At 34.6% G+C, this 19,283-nt stretch overlaps 1 protein-coding gene across 1 annotated transcript in view; it reads right to left on the bottom strand.

Annotated features, from left to right (window-relative positions):
* LOC108904639 (zinc finger protein 236-like) overlaps nucleotides 1-16,269 on the bottom strand; it is a 26,245-nt gene extending 9,976 nt beyond the window's left edge. The window contains exons 1-16 of the mRNA XM_018707275.1: nucleotides 15,871-16,269; nucleotides 15,722-15,813; nucleotides 15,274-15,664; nucleotides 14,927-15,217; nucleotides 13,118-13,235; nucleotides 12,563-13,065; nucleotides 11,584-11,723; nucleotides 10,398-10,570; nucleotides 10,159-10,336; nucleotides 9,863-10,100; nucleotides 5,883-5,990; nucleotides 5,618-5,821; nucleotides 4,736-5,563; nucleotides 1,651-1,846; nucleotides 1,359-1,594; nucleotides 722-1,272 (exon numbers count right to left, since the gene is read on the bottom strand). Of these exons, the coding sequence (XP_018562791.1) occupies nucleotides 722-1,272; nucleotides 1,359-1,594; nucleotides 1,651-1,846; nucleotides 4,736-5,563; nucleotides 5,618-5,821; nucleotides 5,883-5,990; nucleotides 9,863-10,100; nucleotides 10,159-10,336; nucleotides 10,398-10,570; nucleotides 11,584-11,723; nucleotides 12,563-13,065; nucleotides 13,118-13,235; nucleotides 14,927-15,217; nucleotides 15,274-15,664; nucleotides 15,722-15,813; nucleotides 15,871-16,050 (4,427 nt within the window). The 5' untranslated portion in view covers nucleotides 16,051-16,269. The remainder of the gene's footprint in view (nucleotides 1-721; nucleotides 1,273-1,358; nucleotides 1,595-1,650; nucleotides 1,847-4,735; nucleotides 5,564-5,617; nucleotides 5,822-5,882; nucleotides 5,991-9,862; nucleotides 10,101-10,158; nucleotides 10,337-10,397; nucleotides 10,571-11,583; nucleotides 11,724-12,562; nucleotides 13,066-13,117; nucleotides 13,236-14,926; nucleotides 15,218-15,273; nucleotides 15,665-15,721; nucleotides 15,814-15,870) is intronic.
* Between the last annotated feature and the right edge of the window lie 3,014 nt (nucleotides 16,270-19,283).

The following is a 19,283-nucleotide window of genomic DNA, read 5'->3' as shown; positions in this document are numbered from 1 at the left end:
AAATTTTACCGAAAATTGATATTTTTATGATCATGAATTGAATTTTTAAAAAGAGACGACCGTTTTAATATTGGCGAAATCAGAGGTATAAAAGCAGTCAGGTAAGGATTAACATATTTAATGAATGATTTTATTGTGTTTATTTATAATATAAATAATAAATATAAATACCTATTTATTTACGGAAAATTATAGTGCAGTTCGGGAGTCTTATGGAGATAATGCAATTGGCTATGTGGAATGTGGAACAAAGCACCACTTAAATTTTGTTGAATCCATTACAATCAGGAAATTAATAATAACTATCACAAATACTCTTAATTGATAGACTGCTGTCACTAGTGTCACTACTGTCACTTTTGTTTAAAAAACAGGAAACAAGGCATCAGGGTTTGATGAACAATTTGGATATATTTTCTTCTTCAAAATTATGCAATAGGATCTCTACTAGCTTCTTGTTCAATTGCCCCTTATGACGTCAGACTATAGTTTTTAAGTAACACAAAAATTCATAAATGATTTCTACCACTAATTTATCATATATTTAAAATTTTACTATACAAGCAGGTTCTTTTATATAAAATCTTAGTATCAACAACAATTTGTATATGGTTTGTTTTTATAGTCAACAACCCTATTCAGGACCTATGTCTTTTTTGTTTGTTCCGATTCAATTAATACCCTGTAAACCTGACAATCTGTTTTACAAGTCGATTCTTACCTTTTCATATGAATTTTCAGTCCAGACTCCTCCGTAAAGCTATTGGCGCAGTACACGCAAGAAAATGCCCGGTATCCAGCATGCCACTTATTGTGCTTACTGAGCTCGTCTTGGGTGTCGAACGCCCTATCGCACTTAATGCAAGGATACTTCTTGTTCACCCCATGAACCTTCTTCCGGTGCTTCCTAAGTACGTCTTTGGAGGCGTACATCTTGTGGCAAATATCACATTCCAAATTCCTAACTTTTTCAGTCTTAACAATTGCGGTACTGCTGATGTTCACTGACTCCTGCGCTTCAACGGGTTGTAGCGACAATTCGGGTATGTCTTCTTTTGTCCCATCGACGTTGAGGATGGTACCGTCGTCTAATAGTAACGTAGAAACAGGCTCGTTGTTTTCATTGGTAAGAATGAGACCTGACATTTGGAGCTGTTGGAGGAGCAGGACTGGGTCGATTGGAATCTGGTCATCTTGAAGAGTGGATAGCAAGTTTTCTGTGGTTACAGAAGTATTTTCCAGTTGAGGAGGAAGTTCCTCGGAGACAATTTTCTAAAAAGGAAATGAAAATGCATTTACTGCTGGTATTTTGATGTTTAAAAAATGGAAAACAATATCAACTTATTTATTTCACTTACGTCTGATGTATTTTCAGTTTTATTATTTTGAATGGAATCGTTCTGATTCGGTTGGATTTCATTTAAATTGTTAACAATCCCAGAAGCTACGGACTCCAGTACGTTTTTAACACTGGTCTGCTTGCTTTGCCCAATTTTTTTCGACTTTGAGAGATGCATGAGTGCCTCATGAGATTTTCTGTTACCTACAGTCCTAAATTTCTGGTCGCAAAATGAACAATTGTGTGGCCTTTGACCTAAAAGAAACAACATATAAGTATTATTAAAGAATGTTAATAAATTCCAAAAGTACCTGTGTGTATAGTCATGTGAACCTTGAGACTGGACTTGGAAGAGAAAAATGAGTTACAAACATTACAGCTGAACTGTTTAGGTGTGGGATCATGGGTCTTTATATGAGACTCCAGAGTTGACTTTAGAGTGAACGTTTTTCCGCAAAGGTGACAACCGAATGGTTTTTCTCCTGTATGTGTCCTAAGATGTCGATTCTGACAAAACAAAAACATTATAAATAAAAACTAATTGAGTATTTATCGACAGGACCTAATTAATATTTAATGCAATATTAAGAACATACTTATGAAAATTATGAAGATTTAATTAAATTTTGGAACCACGAATAGAGGACGTTCGAGAACACAGGGCAACTATGAATTTGAGAAATTATGAGGCGTATCCACAAAGTAAGAGTATTGAAACTCTGATGCTCTGTGGTTTTTGTTTTCAATAAAGTTGTTTCAGTCAGTTGAGAACTGTTGTTGTAGTGGGGTGTTGAAATGAGTGCTGCTATTCCGAATCCCGCCAGCTACGAGGTGAGGAGTGTAATCCGGTTTCTTCTTAAAAGGAAAAAGTGCCGTTCCAGATTTTTAATGTAATCAAAACTGTTTATGGGGATGGTGTGATGAATCATACCAATGGTACAAATGCTGTCATGAGTGTACAGCTGCCAGAACTGATGAGATGGTGATCGAAGAAATACTTTTGGCGAGCGTTGATTGACTTTGGACAAGATGAACGCAGTGTTACCACAAATTGCCAGATTTCTTCTGGGTCAAATCATTACTGAAATACTTGGTTATCGAAAACTTTGTACGAGGTGGGTACCAATACAGCTCACGGATCAGCACAAAGCCAACAGAATCTCATCTTCACGGGAATTTCTCGAGCGCCTCCAACTGGAAGGTGAACAATTCCTTGAATGTATCGCGACTGGTGATGAAACATGGTCCACTACACCCCTAAGACGAAAAGACAGTTAATGCAGTGGCAACATCCACCTTCGTCATCAGCGAAAAAATTCAAAACCGTTGTTTTGGCCAGAAATATCATAGCAACTGTTTCTCCTCATTGATTTTTTGTCTCAGGAGAAAACAATAAACCCTGTGCAGTACTGCGAAATGCTAAAAACACTACGCAGGGCGATAAAGAATATAAGAAGGGGAATGTTAACGAAGTAAGTGTGCTTGTTGAATGACAATGCACGTCCCCACATCGCCAACACCATACAGCAACTCTTGGATTAATTCGGTTGGAACATCATCAATCACCCCGCTCACAGCCACGACCCAGCATCTTTTGATTTTCATCTTCTCTGAAGGTTGTTTATCGGCGGAAAAAGGTTTTCTACCAACGATGAGCCCTAGAGGCAGCAAAAATTTTTTTTTACGTGGAAAAATTATGTTTGACGTTCTTTTCTAAATATGTAAATTTTTTCAAAATATACTGCCATTTTGATTTTTAAAAAATTGAGTACTCTTACTTTGTAGATATGCCTCATAATAGAAGCCATTAAAATGCGAAAGAGAGAGGTTCAATGCCTATTTATGTCTGGTGAGAGTCATTTTGACCAACTAAAAATTATTTTTGCTTTAAATAAATATTACTCTATTGTAATCTAGAGTATTTTTTCAGCTAAAAAATTGGTAGCATGTTTATTTCTCATTTATTCATTCAATTTGATCTAACAAGATTAACCTCGAATGTCTCCCAAATTATTTTATCAAAATTCAAGAAGGATGCCATTTATAGCATTTGAACTGGGTTATCGAAAAATGGCTTGCAAAATGCAAATATTTAACTTCAAATGTTTTAAGTAACAGTAATCTTAGGGAAACCCCCGTTTCTACAAAACTGTGTTTATTCCGATGATTGTAATTATGTACAAATATCAGAATATCAGCATTTCAAGCCTATTGTAGTAGAAAGAATGAAAGAAAACTTTAGCACCACTTATCTCGGAAACACAAGTGATTAAGAAAAAATATATTTATACCCAGCGGTCGAAATTATAGAGTGTGACTCAGACATAATATAAAAACACTATTACCATAATGTGTATAAAATATAAAATGATTTTTATAACGGTTCAATATTATTTATCTTTGTGCCACTCGCTACGAATGGATTTTCATCCTCCTTACTAGTCCAAAAGCCAGCGATGAGTCACTCTATAATTTCGACCGCGGAGTATAGGTTTCGATCTATTACGAGGGTTGCCTTTTATATTTCAGGAATGGATCTAACAATATACTTAGAACGTTTTAATATACAGGTGCTATATGTGTTATTTACAGTGACCTGTAAAATTCATCTCGACCAAAAAATTAAAATAAACCGTGAACATTTCGGTGTGATTATTTTTTACAGCTTTTGCACCATCAAAATCACTGTATATGGATGGTATACAGAATTCAATCGTAGCCTTGGTTCAATCATGGATCTATGCGTATGACCTGCAAAGTAAATAGCAGTCGACTGTATGCGTCTTTCAAAATGAGCCAAATCCAACAAAAGTTATTCACACACAAAGCACTTCTAAGCAAATAATCGGCTGTTTTTTCGAAAAAACCGGACATGTGGCAACTGTACCATTAGCGCAATGTCGGAGGGTCAATTCTGAATGGTACACAACCATTTGTTTGCCGGTAGTCTTCGGAAAAATAAGGGAAACTAACCGCCGAAGACGCATCATTCTCAACCAGGACAATGCGAACTCTAACACATCGGCTCAAACAAGATACTTTCAGAACTGAAAAAACCGAATGATGAATCATCCACCGAACAGCCCTGAGTTGGCACCCAATGAATTTTTTTATTCATGCACACCAAAAATAAATTCAACACGATCAACGTTTTTCGAGACCTGAAGAAGCAGTTCATATGTTCAAAATGCATGTTCCTTGATCAGAATGGAAAAACTGCTTCGAAAACTCAAACAAAAAATAAAGCCATATCCGATGATTAATTTCTTTTTTGTCCCCTGTTACAGAAATATAAAAGATAACCCTCCTATTGACTTACTTAGCAACCTCCTAAAATTGTCGCTCTAAATTTAAGGATACCTGTAAATTAAGAATTTGTTGGTAAAAAACGCTCACCAAATCGGAGGGTTTCTTAAACTCCTTGAAGCAAAACTTGCAGCTCCTCGTCAAACTAGCCTTCGGACCCTTATGCGTCGCTAAGTGTTTGATGTATTGGGTCCTCCCGTTCACCACAGCCTTGCATACGCTACACACGATATTGGACTTGACGGAATGAGTCCCTAAATGACGGTCGAAAGAAGACTTGTGAGAAAATATCTTATTGCACACTTCACATTTCAATGTCTCCTTCCGACTCTCTTCCGGGTTCTCATTCTCCACTCTATCATCACATTTGGGATCCTTGCTGGGTTGCTGGCAGTTTTCAACATCGACGGACTCTTCACTTAACGAAATGCAGGTATGCACTTGAAAACTGTCCAGACTCGTAAACATTCTGCTGCAACTTATGCATATTATGTTTGTAGTTTCGTAGATATCATCCACACGGCTTAGATCAGCAACGGCGCTCGTCTGAAACACGGCACTCGAGCTGGTGGAGTCAAAAACTGCACCTCCTTCTCCTACAGTTATCGGTAAGTTTAAATAATTGTTCAAACTGACGTTTGTGTATAAATTTGTGTTGTTACCCAAAAGCAAACCTAAATTTCCTGATTTATCATTCGTGTTTTCTTCAGAGAAACTGCTGAGTTTTATGGGTTTTGTGGTTATCTCCTCTATGCTTGGCAAGGTGCCTGAGACCTGGTGTTCGGTATTTTCATGATGAGGCGTCTCAAAAATTTCATCGGGAGGTAAACTTAAGCCGGGCTTCATTGGATCGATGTTGAAAATAATGTCGTTTACTTGCATATTTTCCTGTTGATTTATAAGTGAGGCTTCGTTATTCTAAAAAAAATTGTACAGTTGCAAAAATTATGGTTTAATAAGCAGCATTTGTACCTTTAACTGAGATTCATTTGTACTGCCCAAATTCAAATTTGTAGTATCGAGAAATTGTAACTCGTTCATATTAACATAGATGGTAGGGTAATTATTAAGATCTGCACTGGCGCCATCTGAATTCATAATTTGGATGCAGTTCTCCCCTTCCGGAAGTAGCTGTTCGATCACGATGTTTTCATTATTGGAAGTGGGCGACAAATTCTAATGTTAATTAAAAAATTAGTTCTAATTGTAACAAACCAAGTTAAATAGTAAACATTACCTGCAGTGCATTTTCTGAAGTGATCGGCAATGTTTCCATCGTCATATTTTGTTTCTGTTCTGGATTAGATTCTGTCCTTGTCAGAAGATTTTCCGGTTCTAAATTCAGCTGAAACGATACAATCATAATATAAAAATAACTGTCGTATGAAGTTTTACAAAAAAGTGGGGTACGCCACTTATAGCTGTTTTACATTGACAATTTATTGATCAATTAATTCATGAAGTCACTTCATCAAGAAATTAGACAAGTGTAATACACCAAATCTGCTGTCAAATAACTTCATGAATTTATTCATCAAGTTCTTGATGAATTAGAGCATGTTCTAATTTTCGTCAATTTCTTCGTGAAGTTCGGAAGTACCAACCCAACAAATTTCCACCCTCAGATCAGTAATGAGGTTATGTTATTGGAATATGTAAATAATTGTGTGGCGCCGTACTAGTTTTGCATTGTTTTTACTGATTTGTTACTTACAAACACTAGTATTTATATAATATGTGTCAACTCGGTACCGCTATCATATCACTACAGTTATGAGTGGAAAGTTGACATTTTTGAAATTTATTTTCTTCTTTGATTTGTTGGTAGAACTGATTCATGCATCAAAAAACTTGATAAAGTCTGTAGCAATGTAAAACCACACTGTTTACCAATAAATTCGTGAATTAATTCATGAAGAACTTCGTCAATTTATTCATCAATAAATTGTCAATGTAAAACAGCTATAACAACAAAATATTTAACTAAAATTTATGTCACTTTTCATGTAAGCACCTCTTTCCTATATACAGAGTGTCAAAATTACAATTTAAAAATACTTTTATTAATAATTATCATTTTTTTTAAATAAATCTTAGATAAACATTATTGATCCAATTAAATCAAGAGTTTTGATTTTAATTTAGGACTGGCTTTACAAAATACTGCAAAAATGTTCCAAAGTGGTACCAATTTGGGTATGATTCTACATAACTTCTAAGAGTTTTATTAGCATTGTAAGATAACTTATTATTACTACATATTTATTGATATATTTGTAATAAAGCTCATTTCTAAATTATACCCAAAGCTTAACTAGGCAGTCCAGTTGTTAGTATTGGGTTTTATTAAATCTTAGAATTTGATGACCAGTTATTTCACTTGTCAATGGTCATACAAAAAAAGGTTTGCATGTAACATACACATGCAAAGCTGTTTGGAGATTGTTATCCTTTGGTTTGGAATAAATAAGAAAAATGCAAATAATTTGATTTCAGGATTATCTTGGTATTCCCAGGATTAATGGAATCCTTGAAAAAGTTCGGAATCTCAGGATTCCGGGGTAAAATTTCTCTTGCAATAACTCGTAAACCATGCAGTACATAAAAATATTACAAAAATTGAAAATAATTAAGGAATTTCTAAATCTAAAAAACAATACCTTTCAGTCTTAAGGGAGGTGCTTTTATGTGCAATTTTCAATGAATTTTTAAAAAAATCTAAGCAAGTTAGAAACAATATCTATTGACTGTAGCAGTTATACGAGTTTTCTTCAGGGTGTAAGACAACTTACAATGCATTCTAAATAAAGAAAAAAAAGCATATTTTTACCTCGTGTTTATCCTACATTTCTTTACACGCCTGTTGAACATACAGAAAATCGCATACGGTAGTATAAACATAGTCACACCCAGCAGAATGCTTTTAGGATACTATTTACACATGAATTAACCGCAATTATTGAGTAGATTTATAAATTACAAAACAAAAAAGGTTCATTTTTTGATGCCCGCATATTCTCCATAACGTTTTCACGCAGAAAATTAAAGGAATCCTTTGCATTTCAACATATCTATCTATACTTTGGATACTGTCGAAAAGATGGCAATAGCCACAGTCGTCGTTCTAAGATTTACTTTGCGATCCAGAATCGGACTAATGACCCATTTATACAAGGCCAGTTGTGAAGACATTCCACTAAACCAATCCAACATTGGCATCGTGTAAATAGAGACAATCCTGTAAATGGAATGTCTCCAGCCACTCCACTAATTAGAACGATTTCTAATTTTAGGAGCCAATAGCGTCCCCCACCACTCAAGAAGTGGATTGGCTTGTGTAATGGCATTTGTGAGAACGTACGTTCCTAGCCAAGCCTAGCCTAGCCCTAGCCTATCCATTCTACACAACCGTATATACTAGACCACATAGATTATACAAAGATACTAGCCTGGCGGATGACGGACTGGCCTACGTGTAAACTTCAATTGNGGAATGTCTCCAGCCATTGTCCCAAGCCACTCCACTAATTAGAACGGTTTCTAATTTTAGGAGCCAATAGCGTCCCCCACCACTCAAGAAGTGGATTGGCTTGTGTAATGGCATTTGTGAGAACGTACGTTCCTAGACAAGCCTAGCCTAGCCACCTAGCCAGTAAACCAGTCGCCTATGTTTTTTCCGGACGCACGTGTTTGTGTTTTGTTTTTTTTTTGTGTTTTCAACATGGTTTTGTCTAAATGCAGTGCAACTTGAGAAAGAGGCGTCTATAATCTAGGTACAAAATAATAGCCTATAATTCATTCTCAACAAGTAAACCATGCAATTGGTAAGGTGTGTGGGAAATGCAGTTCCATGAGTGTATCATTTTAGAGGGTTTCAAAAATTATTAAATATCGAACAACAAATGAAAACTACCTTTGTATATCAAAATATCCAATAGGAAGGTTTTGTTTTTATACTAAAGTATGTATCCATCTAGACAAAGCGAAAACCTCGCATTCGTGGAAGAAATTTTCCGACTCGATTTTTTTGGCATATTCAGATTCGTGAGATGTTCCTTAACATGAATCGACATGATGCCGGCCGGAAATCTGGTGCCCATTTGTTTAAACAACTTTTTTAAATAAATTGTAAAAATAGACTTTTTCACTCCAGAAACATTTTTTTTTTTAGATATTTTGGCACATAATAAACAAAAAAGTTCCTATGCACTATGCCACTAAAATTGATAGTTTTAAAGTTATAAACAATTTAAGTTGCTAAAAATGTGAAAATTGCGATTTACAACGGCCGATTTCCGGGTTAAAAATTGTTATTTTTGATGTTGCCAGGTACCTAAATTAGAGCTTAAACATCCCCCTACAAGTTGATGAAGAGTTTTTGGGACTCGCATTATTCGAAAGCCTCGTTTTTTAATTGTTAATAAAGCGCTATGTGCCGCGCGCGCGCCTCTCATACGCGGATTTTTGAAAAAATTTTTTCGAATTTTCAAAATGTTGCACTGCCTCAAATAAAGCATCTAGATACTTGAAAATTTTTTCACATATAAGACTGCTCAACTCTTCAAATGGTTTTTGAAAAATTGAAATCGGTTGATTAGGACGGCCACAGTAAATTTTTAAAATTAATTCTTTTTAATTTTTAAATTTGCAATTTAGCTTTTTTCAAATTCGATCGTTTACAGCTACCCTGATATCAGATTGAACACTAATATCCACATTGAGTCCGTTTTTCACAACACTTATGGAAATGACTAAAATGTGAAAATAGCAACACATTTCTCATACTTGTATGCCTATGACATTCACTGACACACGTCAGCTGGAAAATAAATGCAGGGCGAGACTTCAAGAAGTTACACCACACAGCTTCTTTCGACTCTCTTTTTGTACACAATAAGCAAAGATAGAAATACGAATTTTACGAAAGTGCGCTCCACAGGCTGAACATATCAGAACACAATGTGAAATGAAAAACACATTAAAAATTCCATGCAAATACAATTATTTTACCAGATTAAAAATTGGTAAAAATTGTGATCTGATTTATTTACGACTGTCTACCACTTTGGACCTGAAGTATAAGTTAAAAAAAAAGGCATAAATTACTATTATTTTTGCATAATCAGTCTGTGATTAACGGCTTTACCAATTTTTATTTATAATACCGTCTATAAAAGATTTAACTAATAAATCATTTTTTAAAATGTTTCTACCAACCTTGCTAACCACTTCCTTTTTATGTACTTTCATGATGTGAGTCCTGCACAATAGTAGCGTCTTGAAGGTTTTCGTGCAGTAAGGGCACTGGTAAGGCTTGTGATTATTGTGGATGATAACATGCCTCTTCAGAAGTGTCGCAGTGACAAATTTCTTATCGCACTGCTTGCAAGCGTAGTTCTTCACATTGTTGTGAAAATTTAAGTGCTCTTTCAGCCTATAGGAAGTTATAAAAGTCCTGAAAATTAACTTTTTATGAAGATTTTTATCGAAAATTTAAATAACTTTTCACTTACTTCGGACACAAATTACATTTGAAATTTCTGTCCCCGTTATGAAACTGGATGTGTCTTTTAAGATTGATTCTTCTCGTAAATCTAGAATCGCATATTGTGCAGTGAAAAGGTCGGAGGGTGGGCGATTCGGATCCTGTGTTAGGAAATCTCGTTTTCGGAGGTTTAAATACTAAGGAACCTATAAACATTGCAATTTTAATAAAAAGAATTTAGAAAGTTTAAAAATATGCTGCACTGACCGTATGTGGTTTGGTATAAAGGTTGTTTCAAAATGTGATTAATAAAAGGCTGGACGACGTGTGGTTTTTCCCTTCCCATCTTGTCTCTGTGTTTAATTCCCTGCTCTAGCTCATCAAACAGGAAACCGCAAGTTATACATTGCCACTTTGGTAGAGATTCGAAATCGTGCTTCCTAAGAACCAAACAATTGATCATAAAGGCTAAGAATTGAGAGTAGTAACCAAAATCAATGTATGTTTTGAACGAAATCGGGTGGGAATACACATAACAGAATAAACTAGAATATACAGGTATAAGACGGAATATAGACAGAATACGATAAAATATTTTTACATCGGTATATAGGGAATACAATGGGTCGAATTATAATGAAATAGCTGAAAAATATTCCATAAAATCTCAAAATATAGGTATACAGTGCAATTTTGAATGGGGATTATATTTATATGGAGGACCTTTGGAAACTCATTTAAAAATTTTATTTTCTCAAATATCATTTACCAAAATTTTGTTTCCTCCTTGTCTAGTGCTCTCTTGTCATATCCCATCAGGTGAATGTATATTATGTCGTTGACACTGAGATTCACAAACTAAACACATTACTTTTAAAAAATAGTGGCAAACACATTTTATTAAAAAACTGAAATAATTTAAAAAAATGTTTCTAATCTATTAGATTAATAAGTATTTTTATTTAATATACACTTAGTTAATATTTAGTAAAACATGAAAAAAATATATAATTTTTTAAAAACACTTCGTTTATGTTTTGTGCAGCAGAAAATAATATGGTAGGTAACTTTAAAATAACAAGTTGCAAAGTCATACAAAAGCAATCTATTTTTACAAAATTATTCTCCAATACAGTTAAAAATGGTAACAACAGGCAACATTAATAAGCGCACATATGCAACCGAGGTTGAAATCTGTCCAGTGGCGACACAGACAAGAGTTACAGTCTCAAAAACAAATTATAATGACTATTTATGCGATTTAAAAAAAAAAATTTTGGAATGAATAAGAATAATTGGGAAACAAATTTGAATAAATGAGGATAAGAAGGAATAAATGGGGATAAGTAAAAGAAATGATAAAATATAATAAACCAGAATCACTTAAGAGTTAGTAGATCACATCTTGGTAAGAAAAACATGAAACAAATAATAAAAATTTTTTGAAACTTACCTGAGATGCGCATTTAGTACCCTCAAAGATATAAAAGGAGAGTCGCATACTTTACAGGTGTAATTCATTTTGTTGGTGTGGGTCTTGATATGAGATAGCAGAGTTGATTTTAACGTGAATTCTGAACTGCATTGATGGCACTGACAGAGAAAAGATTTAGCACTTTCATATTACATACAGAACTTCAAGGGGGATACCAACTGTGATGGGTCAAAAAAATTTTTTTTATTGCTTTGCTAGGGATAGATGACGAATCTTGCGCAAAAGGACAATAAAATAAAAAACAATGCCAAGGACATCACTGGAGATGTAGAAAAAGAACCATCATATGGCCCAGGACTCGATAGTTTGATGTAAGTATAAATATGTTAGTAGATAAATGATTTTATAGTAAGAAAAATGGTTCGAAAACTTTAAAAGCGTTTTTCTCAAAACGACTTTTTTCAAACTGGTCGCATCGATAACTCGATTAATTATTATCAATCGATTTACAATTATTTTTTTTTTGTTTTATTGGTCTTTGCAATGGCTAAGGTTAATCCTAGCCAATTTTGAAAATTTTGATTATTACGATTTTTTTAAGAACGCCTAAAAGCAAAAAAAGGGGAAAAAAAGGTGAAAAAATTTTCAATCGCTCGCCATTTTGTAAAAAATCAAAATAAAAAAAATAGCTACACACAACGATAACTACATTCATATAGATTCTAATGCAATTTGATTTCTTTTTTCAGATAATCCGTTTGTGGAAAATCGATGCGACTATGGAGGGGGATTTTTTTAAGGCTTTACGGCAAGGCTCTTAACTTTGTAACAACTCAATATTTTTTAATAAAAATTTACATGAACTAAGTCGAATATACACTTAAAAAAGTAAAAAAAAAACCTGATCCCCATATTTCTTAATTTTCCTGGTCAAAAAAATTCTGGTTATCCCCCTTAAAAAGTGTAAGAGATTTAAAAAATTCAAAATTTGCCTCACCTTAAACGGTTTTTCCTTTGTATGCACCCTCATATGCCTGATCAGATCCGAGGGCTTCTTGAATTGCTTCGAACAGTAATTACAAAAATACCACCGAACATCGCCAACCTTTTTCTGTCTCACTAAATACTTCTTTACAGTACCATCGTTAGTTGACTCTGTCAAATTAATGAAATTCTTCTTTTCAAATTCAGGCACTTCCACAGGTTTGTTTTCAATCACAATATGTTCCTTTGGTTCATTTTCTTTGTTCTTTTCGGTACATCTGTCCTGGGGATTCCCAGAAGTCTGCCGTTCGAGTTCTTTCAATTTAGACAAGACATCCTCGATAAGGCTATCGTCTAATTTGGAAGTATCCCTAGTATTTAGATGAGCTTTCGTTACGTGACCATTTAGAGTAGCGATTTTCTTGAATATACAAGAGCATTGCGAGCACTTGTACATTTTCTGGTCCTTTTCTGCCGGAAACGTATGGGTTTTTTTCACGTGCACCTGCAAATTCCCTAAAAAATTTATTTTTCAATGCAATGCATATTAAAAAAAATAATTTCTCACCTTTCTGATTGAATCTGGCAGGGCACAACGTGCAAGCGTAAGGCTTAACACCTGTGTGCCTGCTTAGATGAATTTGTAAAGTTCCTTTTTGGGTAAAGCTTCGATCACAAAACTGGCACTAAAATAAAAATAAGCAGTTCTATAAAGGTGCCGCATACGTAATGAGAAATAATTTTGCCCATAATACACAGGCACAGCAAATATGATTATCTGTTCACCAAAAGTTTTCTCGCTCCTGATATTTTTTCTCGTGGCCAGCATCTTTTAAAATGTTTGTCACATTACGACTGACAAGCTATACAACTCCGAATTGTAAATAGTAATGATTCAAAAAAATGATGATATTTAAAGAGATAAAGGATGGTGAAGTTAAAATTTTAATTAATTTTTTATTTGTAATTTAATAAATTTTTAGAATTCTCTCACAGCAGTAGTAAGAGCGGTAGTAGCAGTTGTAGCAGAAGTAGATGCAGCACGCTGTGCAGACTGACTTAAATTACTTTTAAATAATGTGCTAATGTACTTTAAAACTTTTCTAAGGACATGCGAATGTACTTCTTTAAAAAAAAAAAGGAGAAAGCTTTTTATTTTTTAACTGTTTTTAATCAAATATCTTGATATATTGTTCTCAGTTAATTTCTTTTGGCACCTTTACTTGAATATTGACCCACTGTGCGTTCAGATAATATGAAATAGTGCATTCAGATAATATGATATAACATTCGACCGTACCCAATACTTTTATTTCTATCTAATTGCAAACGATAGATAGAGCTGCCGACTATACTAATATTGATAGTAAGCATCTCTGTCTATTCATATTACACTCCGTGCAAATCGCTTAGTTCGCTTTAAAATTATGAAGTATTACTGCAGTTAGTGTATTATTTAGTGCGTTTTTAATAGAGTTTTCTAATAATGTCTCCGCCTCAACGAAAATGTAATTTTAATGCAGAACTACAAAAGGATTACCCTTTTATGAAAACGAAATCAGTCTCCTCGCCGCATATTGTTTATTGTGATATATATTTTGCGTTTATAAAATATTTTTGCATTTATGTTTTATTTCTCTAAATTTTGTACTTTTTTTTCCTGAGAAAAGATATGGTCACCGTAATTATATACAACTACCAGGATTTGACATAACATGAAATCTACAGAGCCTTCATAAATGATTACAAGCCACGTGATCGCCGAACTTAGGCAACCCAACATGGCATAGCTGACTGGTACTGTCAACTAAAAACTCCTAAATCTTAATGTCACTAATATTAACGACTCGTTTACAATGAACAATAACTGTTATGTCTACACTCGAGATAATGCGATCGCTGGTTGGTTGAATAAAATCTCTTGATAAATTACACCAATCACTAGCCCGTGAAACAGAATGTTCAGTTTTTCTGTTTTAATTTTACCAAAATTTAACTGCCAACATGAAAGAAATAAAATTGCTTTCCAAACAAAATTACTGGTCACCTGATACAGCGATAAAACATTTCAAACCGGAAGAAATAGCGAATGTGTTTTAATTTCTTATGAGTAAAGAACCAACACAAAATTCAAAGAGAAGCATGTATTCTAACACGACATCATAATGACATGTAAAATTATAGTGTAGTAGTAGTAGTTCATCCTAAAAATTTAGGTTGTCACAATCGCTCTAGCGGCTCCCCACCTACCTGGTATATAGTCTATAATAATTGTCTTATCTGTGGATATATCCTCATAAATCACATAAAATAACTAATAATAATAATTTTATTTGAATTTAATTTGTTTTTCTGATATTATGGTATTCATTTTTACCTTAAAAGGTTTCTCTCCACTGTGAATCCTTAAATGTCTTTCAAGCAGAGAATTCTTGATAAAACTCTTATTACATATAAGGCACACATGGTTGGACTCCTCCTTTCTACCCCCTGGTTTTCTTGGCCGTCTGTTCCTCATGAACGTTTTTCGTAGCTTGACATGGTCAGCAACATGTGTCCTATATTCCTTAGATTCTTTAAATTCTAATTTGCAGTAGGTGCATGTCAGTGGTTTAGAATTACCTTTTTTCTTTGAATTGTGTGTTTCAATATGTTTAAGAAAATCAGCCTGAAAATAATAACATTAAATTAGGTAATGTATTTATATCAAAACGTTTGACTTGCTTCTTTGTCGAATTCTCCATCGCATTCATCACAGGTATAAAATTCCTCTACATGGTGCAGCATTAAGTGCGACCTCAAACTAGCAGCTCTTTGAAATGTTAGACTGACATGACAAACAGGACACTGCATATTACGTTCTTCAGAATGCATTAGAACCATGTGAATTTTTAGGTTATTTTCCACGTTATAACCAGAAGAACACTTCTCACACTTAAATTTTTTCTGACATTTGTGCCATTTTATATGATTATGATACTGTGTAACTGTTTCAAAAGAATTATCACACTTTATACATAAATAGGGGTGATTTGCAGGTTTCGGCTCTATTTTTTTCAGTGGTTGTTTTTCTTGAACATGTTTTCGTGGAGGATGTAGCAAAATCGTTCGATTTCTAAAATTAAATTATTCAGATGTTATATATTCCTTCACTAAGAGTAGAAAAAAATACCTGACATGTGGTTTTTCTGTTGTATCATTGATTAGTTTTAAAGGAACAGCTTCAGTCAACTGGTACGGTTCTTGAGTAAAATTCTGCTTTTCCTACAGGTTAAGTAATAATGAAAGACCATAAATACACTAAATATTTCAAAATATTACCTCAATTGCTTCTGCAAGGCATATTGTCCCATCTGGTAACTGCTTAATAACAATGTTTTGGATCACTCGTAAATTGTCGTATTCAGTAGGATTTTTCAAAGAATCAACAGGTATGGCTACAAAAGTAGTCAAATCTTCTTTTTCATTATTTGCTGATAATAATTGTGTATTAGCTAACATTTTATTAGTTCTGGAAAATTGTTGGAAAATATATTACATTATACTTATAAACAATATAGGTTAAGTAAGTTAAGTATCATTTAGTTCACTATTCTAATAAATATTGTACATAAAACTTCACTGATTCGATAAAATAAAGTGTTTAAAATGTATCTATAATGCCATAAAGACAAATTAAATAAAAATCACAAATATTATCACATTAAATAACAACTCTTATCTTTCTCGTTCTTGCAATTCCCTTCCCAATTATTCCCAATTCGATGATTTCGGAATGTTCTGAATTTCGTATTCTATGAAACTGTAAATTCGATGAATGGTAGACCAAAGGTATAAAATAAAAAAGAATGCGATCCCGTACATCGAAAGTACGCAACAAATAAGAATGGGCTGCGCCACCTACCAATCATCCACATTACTTAACTAAATAATTATGCAAGGTTATGTTTTGCAACTCGCCATTATTCCATGGCTAGAAATTGGCCTCAATGATTTGGATTTTGGGATCGAGGGGGATTATCCCTCTTTATCCTGCCTCATCTCGTGTAGGCCTGGACAGCCTTCATAGGTAGGCCCCATCCGTCGTCTACCCCGACCGCAAATGCGGCCGGTGTAGGCGCTTTGTGGGACCTCCTTTTGTCCTGGCTGGGCCCCGCCTGCTGGGCCCTTTCTTCTGGCGCTCTTCTTGCTTCGCCGGCTCGTCTGTGTAAACCCCGGGGGTGGTGTCATGTTTATGGTCGGGTAAGATAGTGCGGCTATGCAGCCTGGGGAGAGCTTTGCTAAGGTGGCCCTTAGGCTAGCTAGGCTAGCGCGGGAGGGGAGGGGTAAGGAGGGTATGGGGGGTGTGTATGTGTGTGTGTGTGTGTGTGTGTCGTTGTCTTCGTTTCTTGATCCTGGCGGTCTCTGAAACAGAAAAGGTTAGCGGGCAGGGGGGGGGGATGTCGTTGGGGTGGTCACCCAGAGTCAAAAAGTTGGTGTCTAGGTCTTTTGTGTTTGTCGGTCACATCGGGTACGTAGTCAACGGCCTGCCTGAGGAGGGGATTGTCATGTCTCTCCGCGTTTTGTCTTATTGTCTGTGTAGCGTTTGTGTATTGTAAGTCTCGTAATATGTCAAAGTTTACGTACCAGGGCGCGTTGGTGGCCGTGCGGAGGGCTATGTTTTCTACAGCCTGTAATGACTTTAATGTTTTGCAACTAACAAAATTCTTATAATATTTTTCACAAAATATTTTTGATATGTAACTTAAAAATACCTATTATGTTTCATGCACGTTATGTAAAATCATTTATAGGTATTATAGTACAACATGTCCACGGTTAGAATGGAGAAGAGGGAAAATATTTTTATTTTTCATTTTACCAGAAAAAGACATTGTACTGGAAGGCTGTTTCAGGAACACACAATATTTTTCTCTAAATCTTTGTTCTTCCATAAAAGCTTAAACAATAGACAACGCTTCTTAACCCACATAACATAACCTCTTTTCTCTCTAACCATAACCTAAGAACACTGAACACCTTTCCCCAGATCTCCTCTTCTTCTTGTTCGAACTAAGTAAATAGCGCGGAATTTTAAATTTTTGAAACAGGTACTACAAATATAAAAATCGTTAAAGTATAAATTGTCTATGTTTTTAACAATACATAAATAAGGAAAGTTGCTTAGAATTGTAATTTATATTATAATTTCAATTTGTGTATGATAACACAGGCACATGAAAAAATGTCAAGACCCAGAGCCCTATGTTTTTGAGGTCGGTGAAACCGAATATGACCATAAAAAAAAATTTTAACTAGCCATTTCCCTGTTACCACCCCCATACAGCCCATTGTGGGAGTAGAAATGTCAATTCTCATACAAAGTCGAGTAGGGTGTGTATTCCTATGTTTCTGGGCCACTAAGAACGAAGAAGACTACCAAAAATGAATTAGACCCCCTCGTTACCCCCAAGTGTCACTTTACCACCCCCATACACCCCCTTCTGGGAGTTGAAATGTCAATTCTCATACAAAAGTCGAGTAGGGTGAGTATTCCTGTGTTTTCTGGGCCACTAAGAACGAAAAAGACTACCAAAAATCCTCGTTACCCCCTAGCGTCACTTTACCACCCTATACACCCCTTTATGGGGTTGAAGTGTCAATTTTCATACAAAGTTGAGTGGGTTGTGTATGCCTACGTTTCCCAGGCTGCTAAAAACAAACAAGGCTACCGAAAATGATTCCAACCCTCTCGTCAACCCTCAACAACCTTTGCCACCCACATACACGCTCTTATGAGGGTTGGAATGGCAATTTTTATACAAAGTCAAGTGGGGTGTGATTCGGGATAACTACTTTTGAGACGAGTCCCCTCGTCTCTCATAGTTCAGAGTACTTTTTCAACCGTAAGTCCCCTCGCCTTTCCGAAATCGGAGTACTGTTTCAACTGTAAATCTCCTCGCCTTTCACGAATCAGAGTGCTTTTTCAACCGTAAGTTTCCTCACCCCTCACGACTATTCAACGGGTGAACTCTCTTGTTTCTCACGACCTGGTAGGTTTTCACACGAACACCCCTTGAAAAGTTGAAAAATTATCTCACCGGCTCTGTTTCCTCAGTTATTGCGCCCTATGGTATCGGACAATCTTGCTCTTGAAAGACCTTATTAAAATTTTAAAAAATCTAAAAACCTAGTTTAACATTTTCAAAATATTTGTAGGTATATGAATTTTATAATTTTCATTATAACTTTTAATTTATAAAAAATTTATAATATATGTGTGCTGAAGAATAGTTAGGTTTTTGAAACCAGTAACAAGAAAAAATTAAATCTTTCAGATTATTAACGATCACTTATTATTTACATTAAAGGTAATTATTTTCATTCATAAGAAAAAAAATCTTTAGACAGACATATAAAAATTGTTATAAATTAAAAGTTATACTGAAAATTATAAAATTCATATACAAATATTCTGAAAATGTTACACTAGATTTTTAGATTTAAAAAAAATTAATAATTATTACCTAAACTATTACTTAAAAAAAGTTCAAATATTTATGATCTCTTTTTTTTTTGCGTAAAAATAACCAACCATAGTTAACTGATTTAGTAACAATTATTTAGTTATTTACCATTTAAGCACTTCGGGCAGAAATTATTTTGATTTACTTGTCAAAAATGTATAATGAATTTTACATTATTCCATAAGAGCAGTGTACTCAAATGAAATAGCGCTACGCTACGTTGTTCCA

The sequence above is a fragment of the Anoplophora glabripennis genome, unplaced genomic scaffold (genome assembly GCF_000390285.2).
Source record: "Anoplophora glabripennis isolate ALB-LARVAE unplaced genomic scaffold, Agla_2.0 scaffold96, whole genome shotgun sequence".
Classification (NCBI taxonomy): Eukaryota; Metazoa; Arthropoda; class Insecta; order Coleoptera; family Cerambycidae; genus Anoplophora; species Anoplophora glabripennis.
Note: the sequence above shows the minus strand (reverse complement) of the source record. Positions and strands in the feature narration are given on the sequence as shown.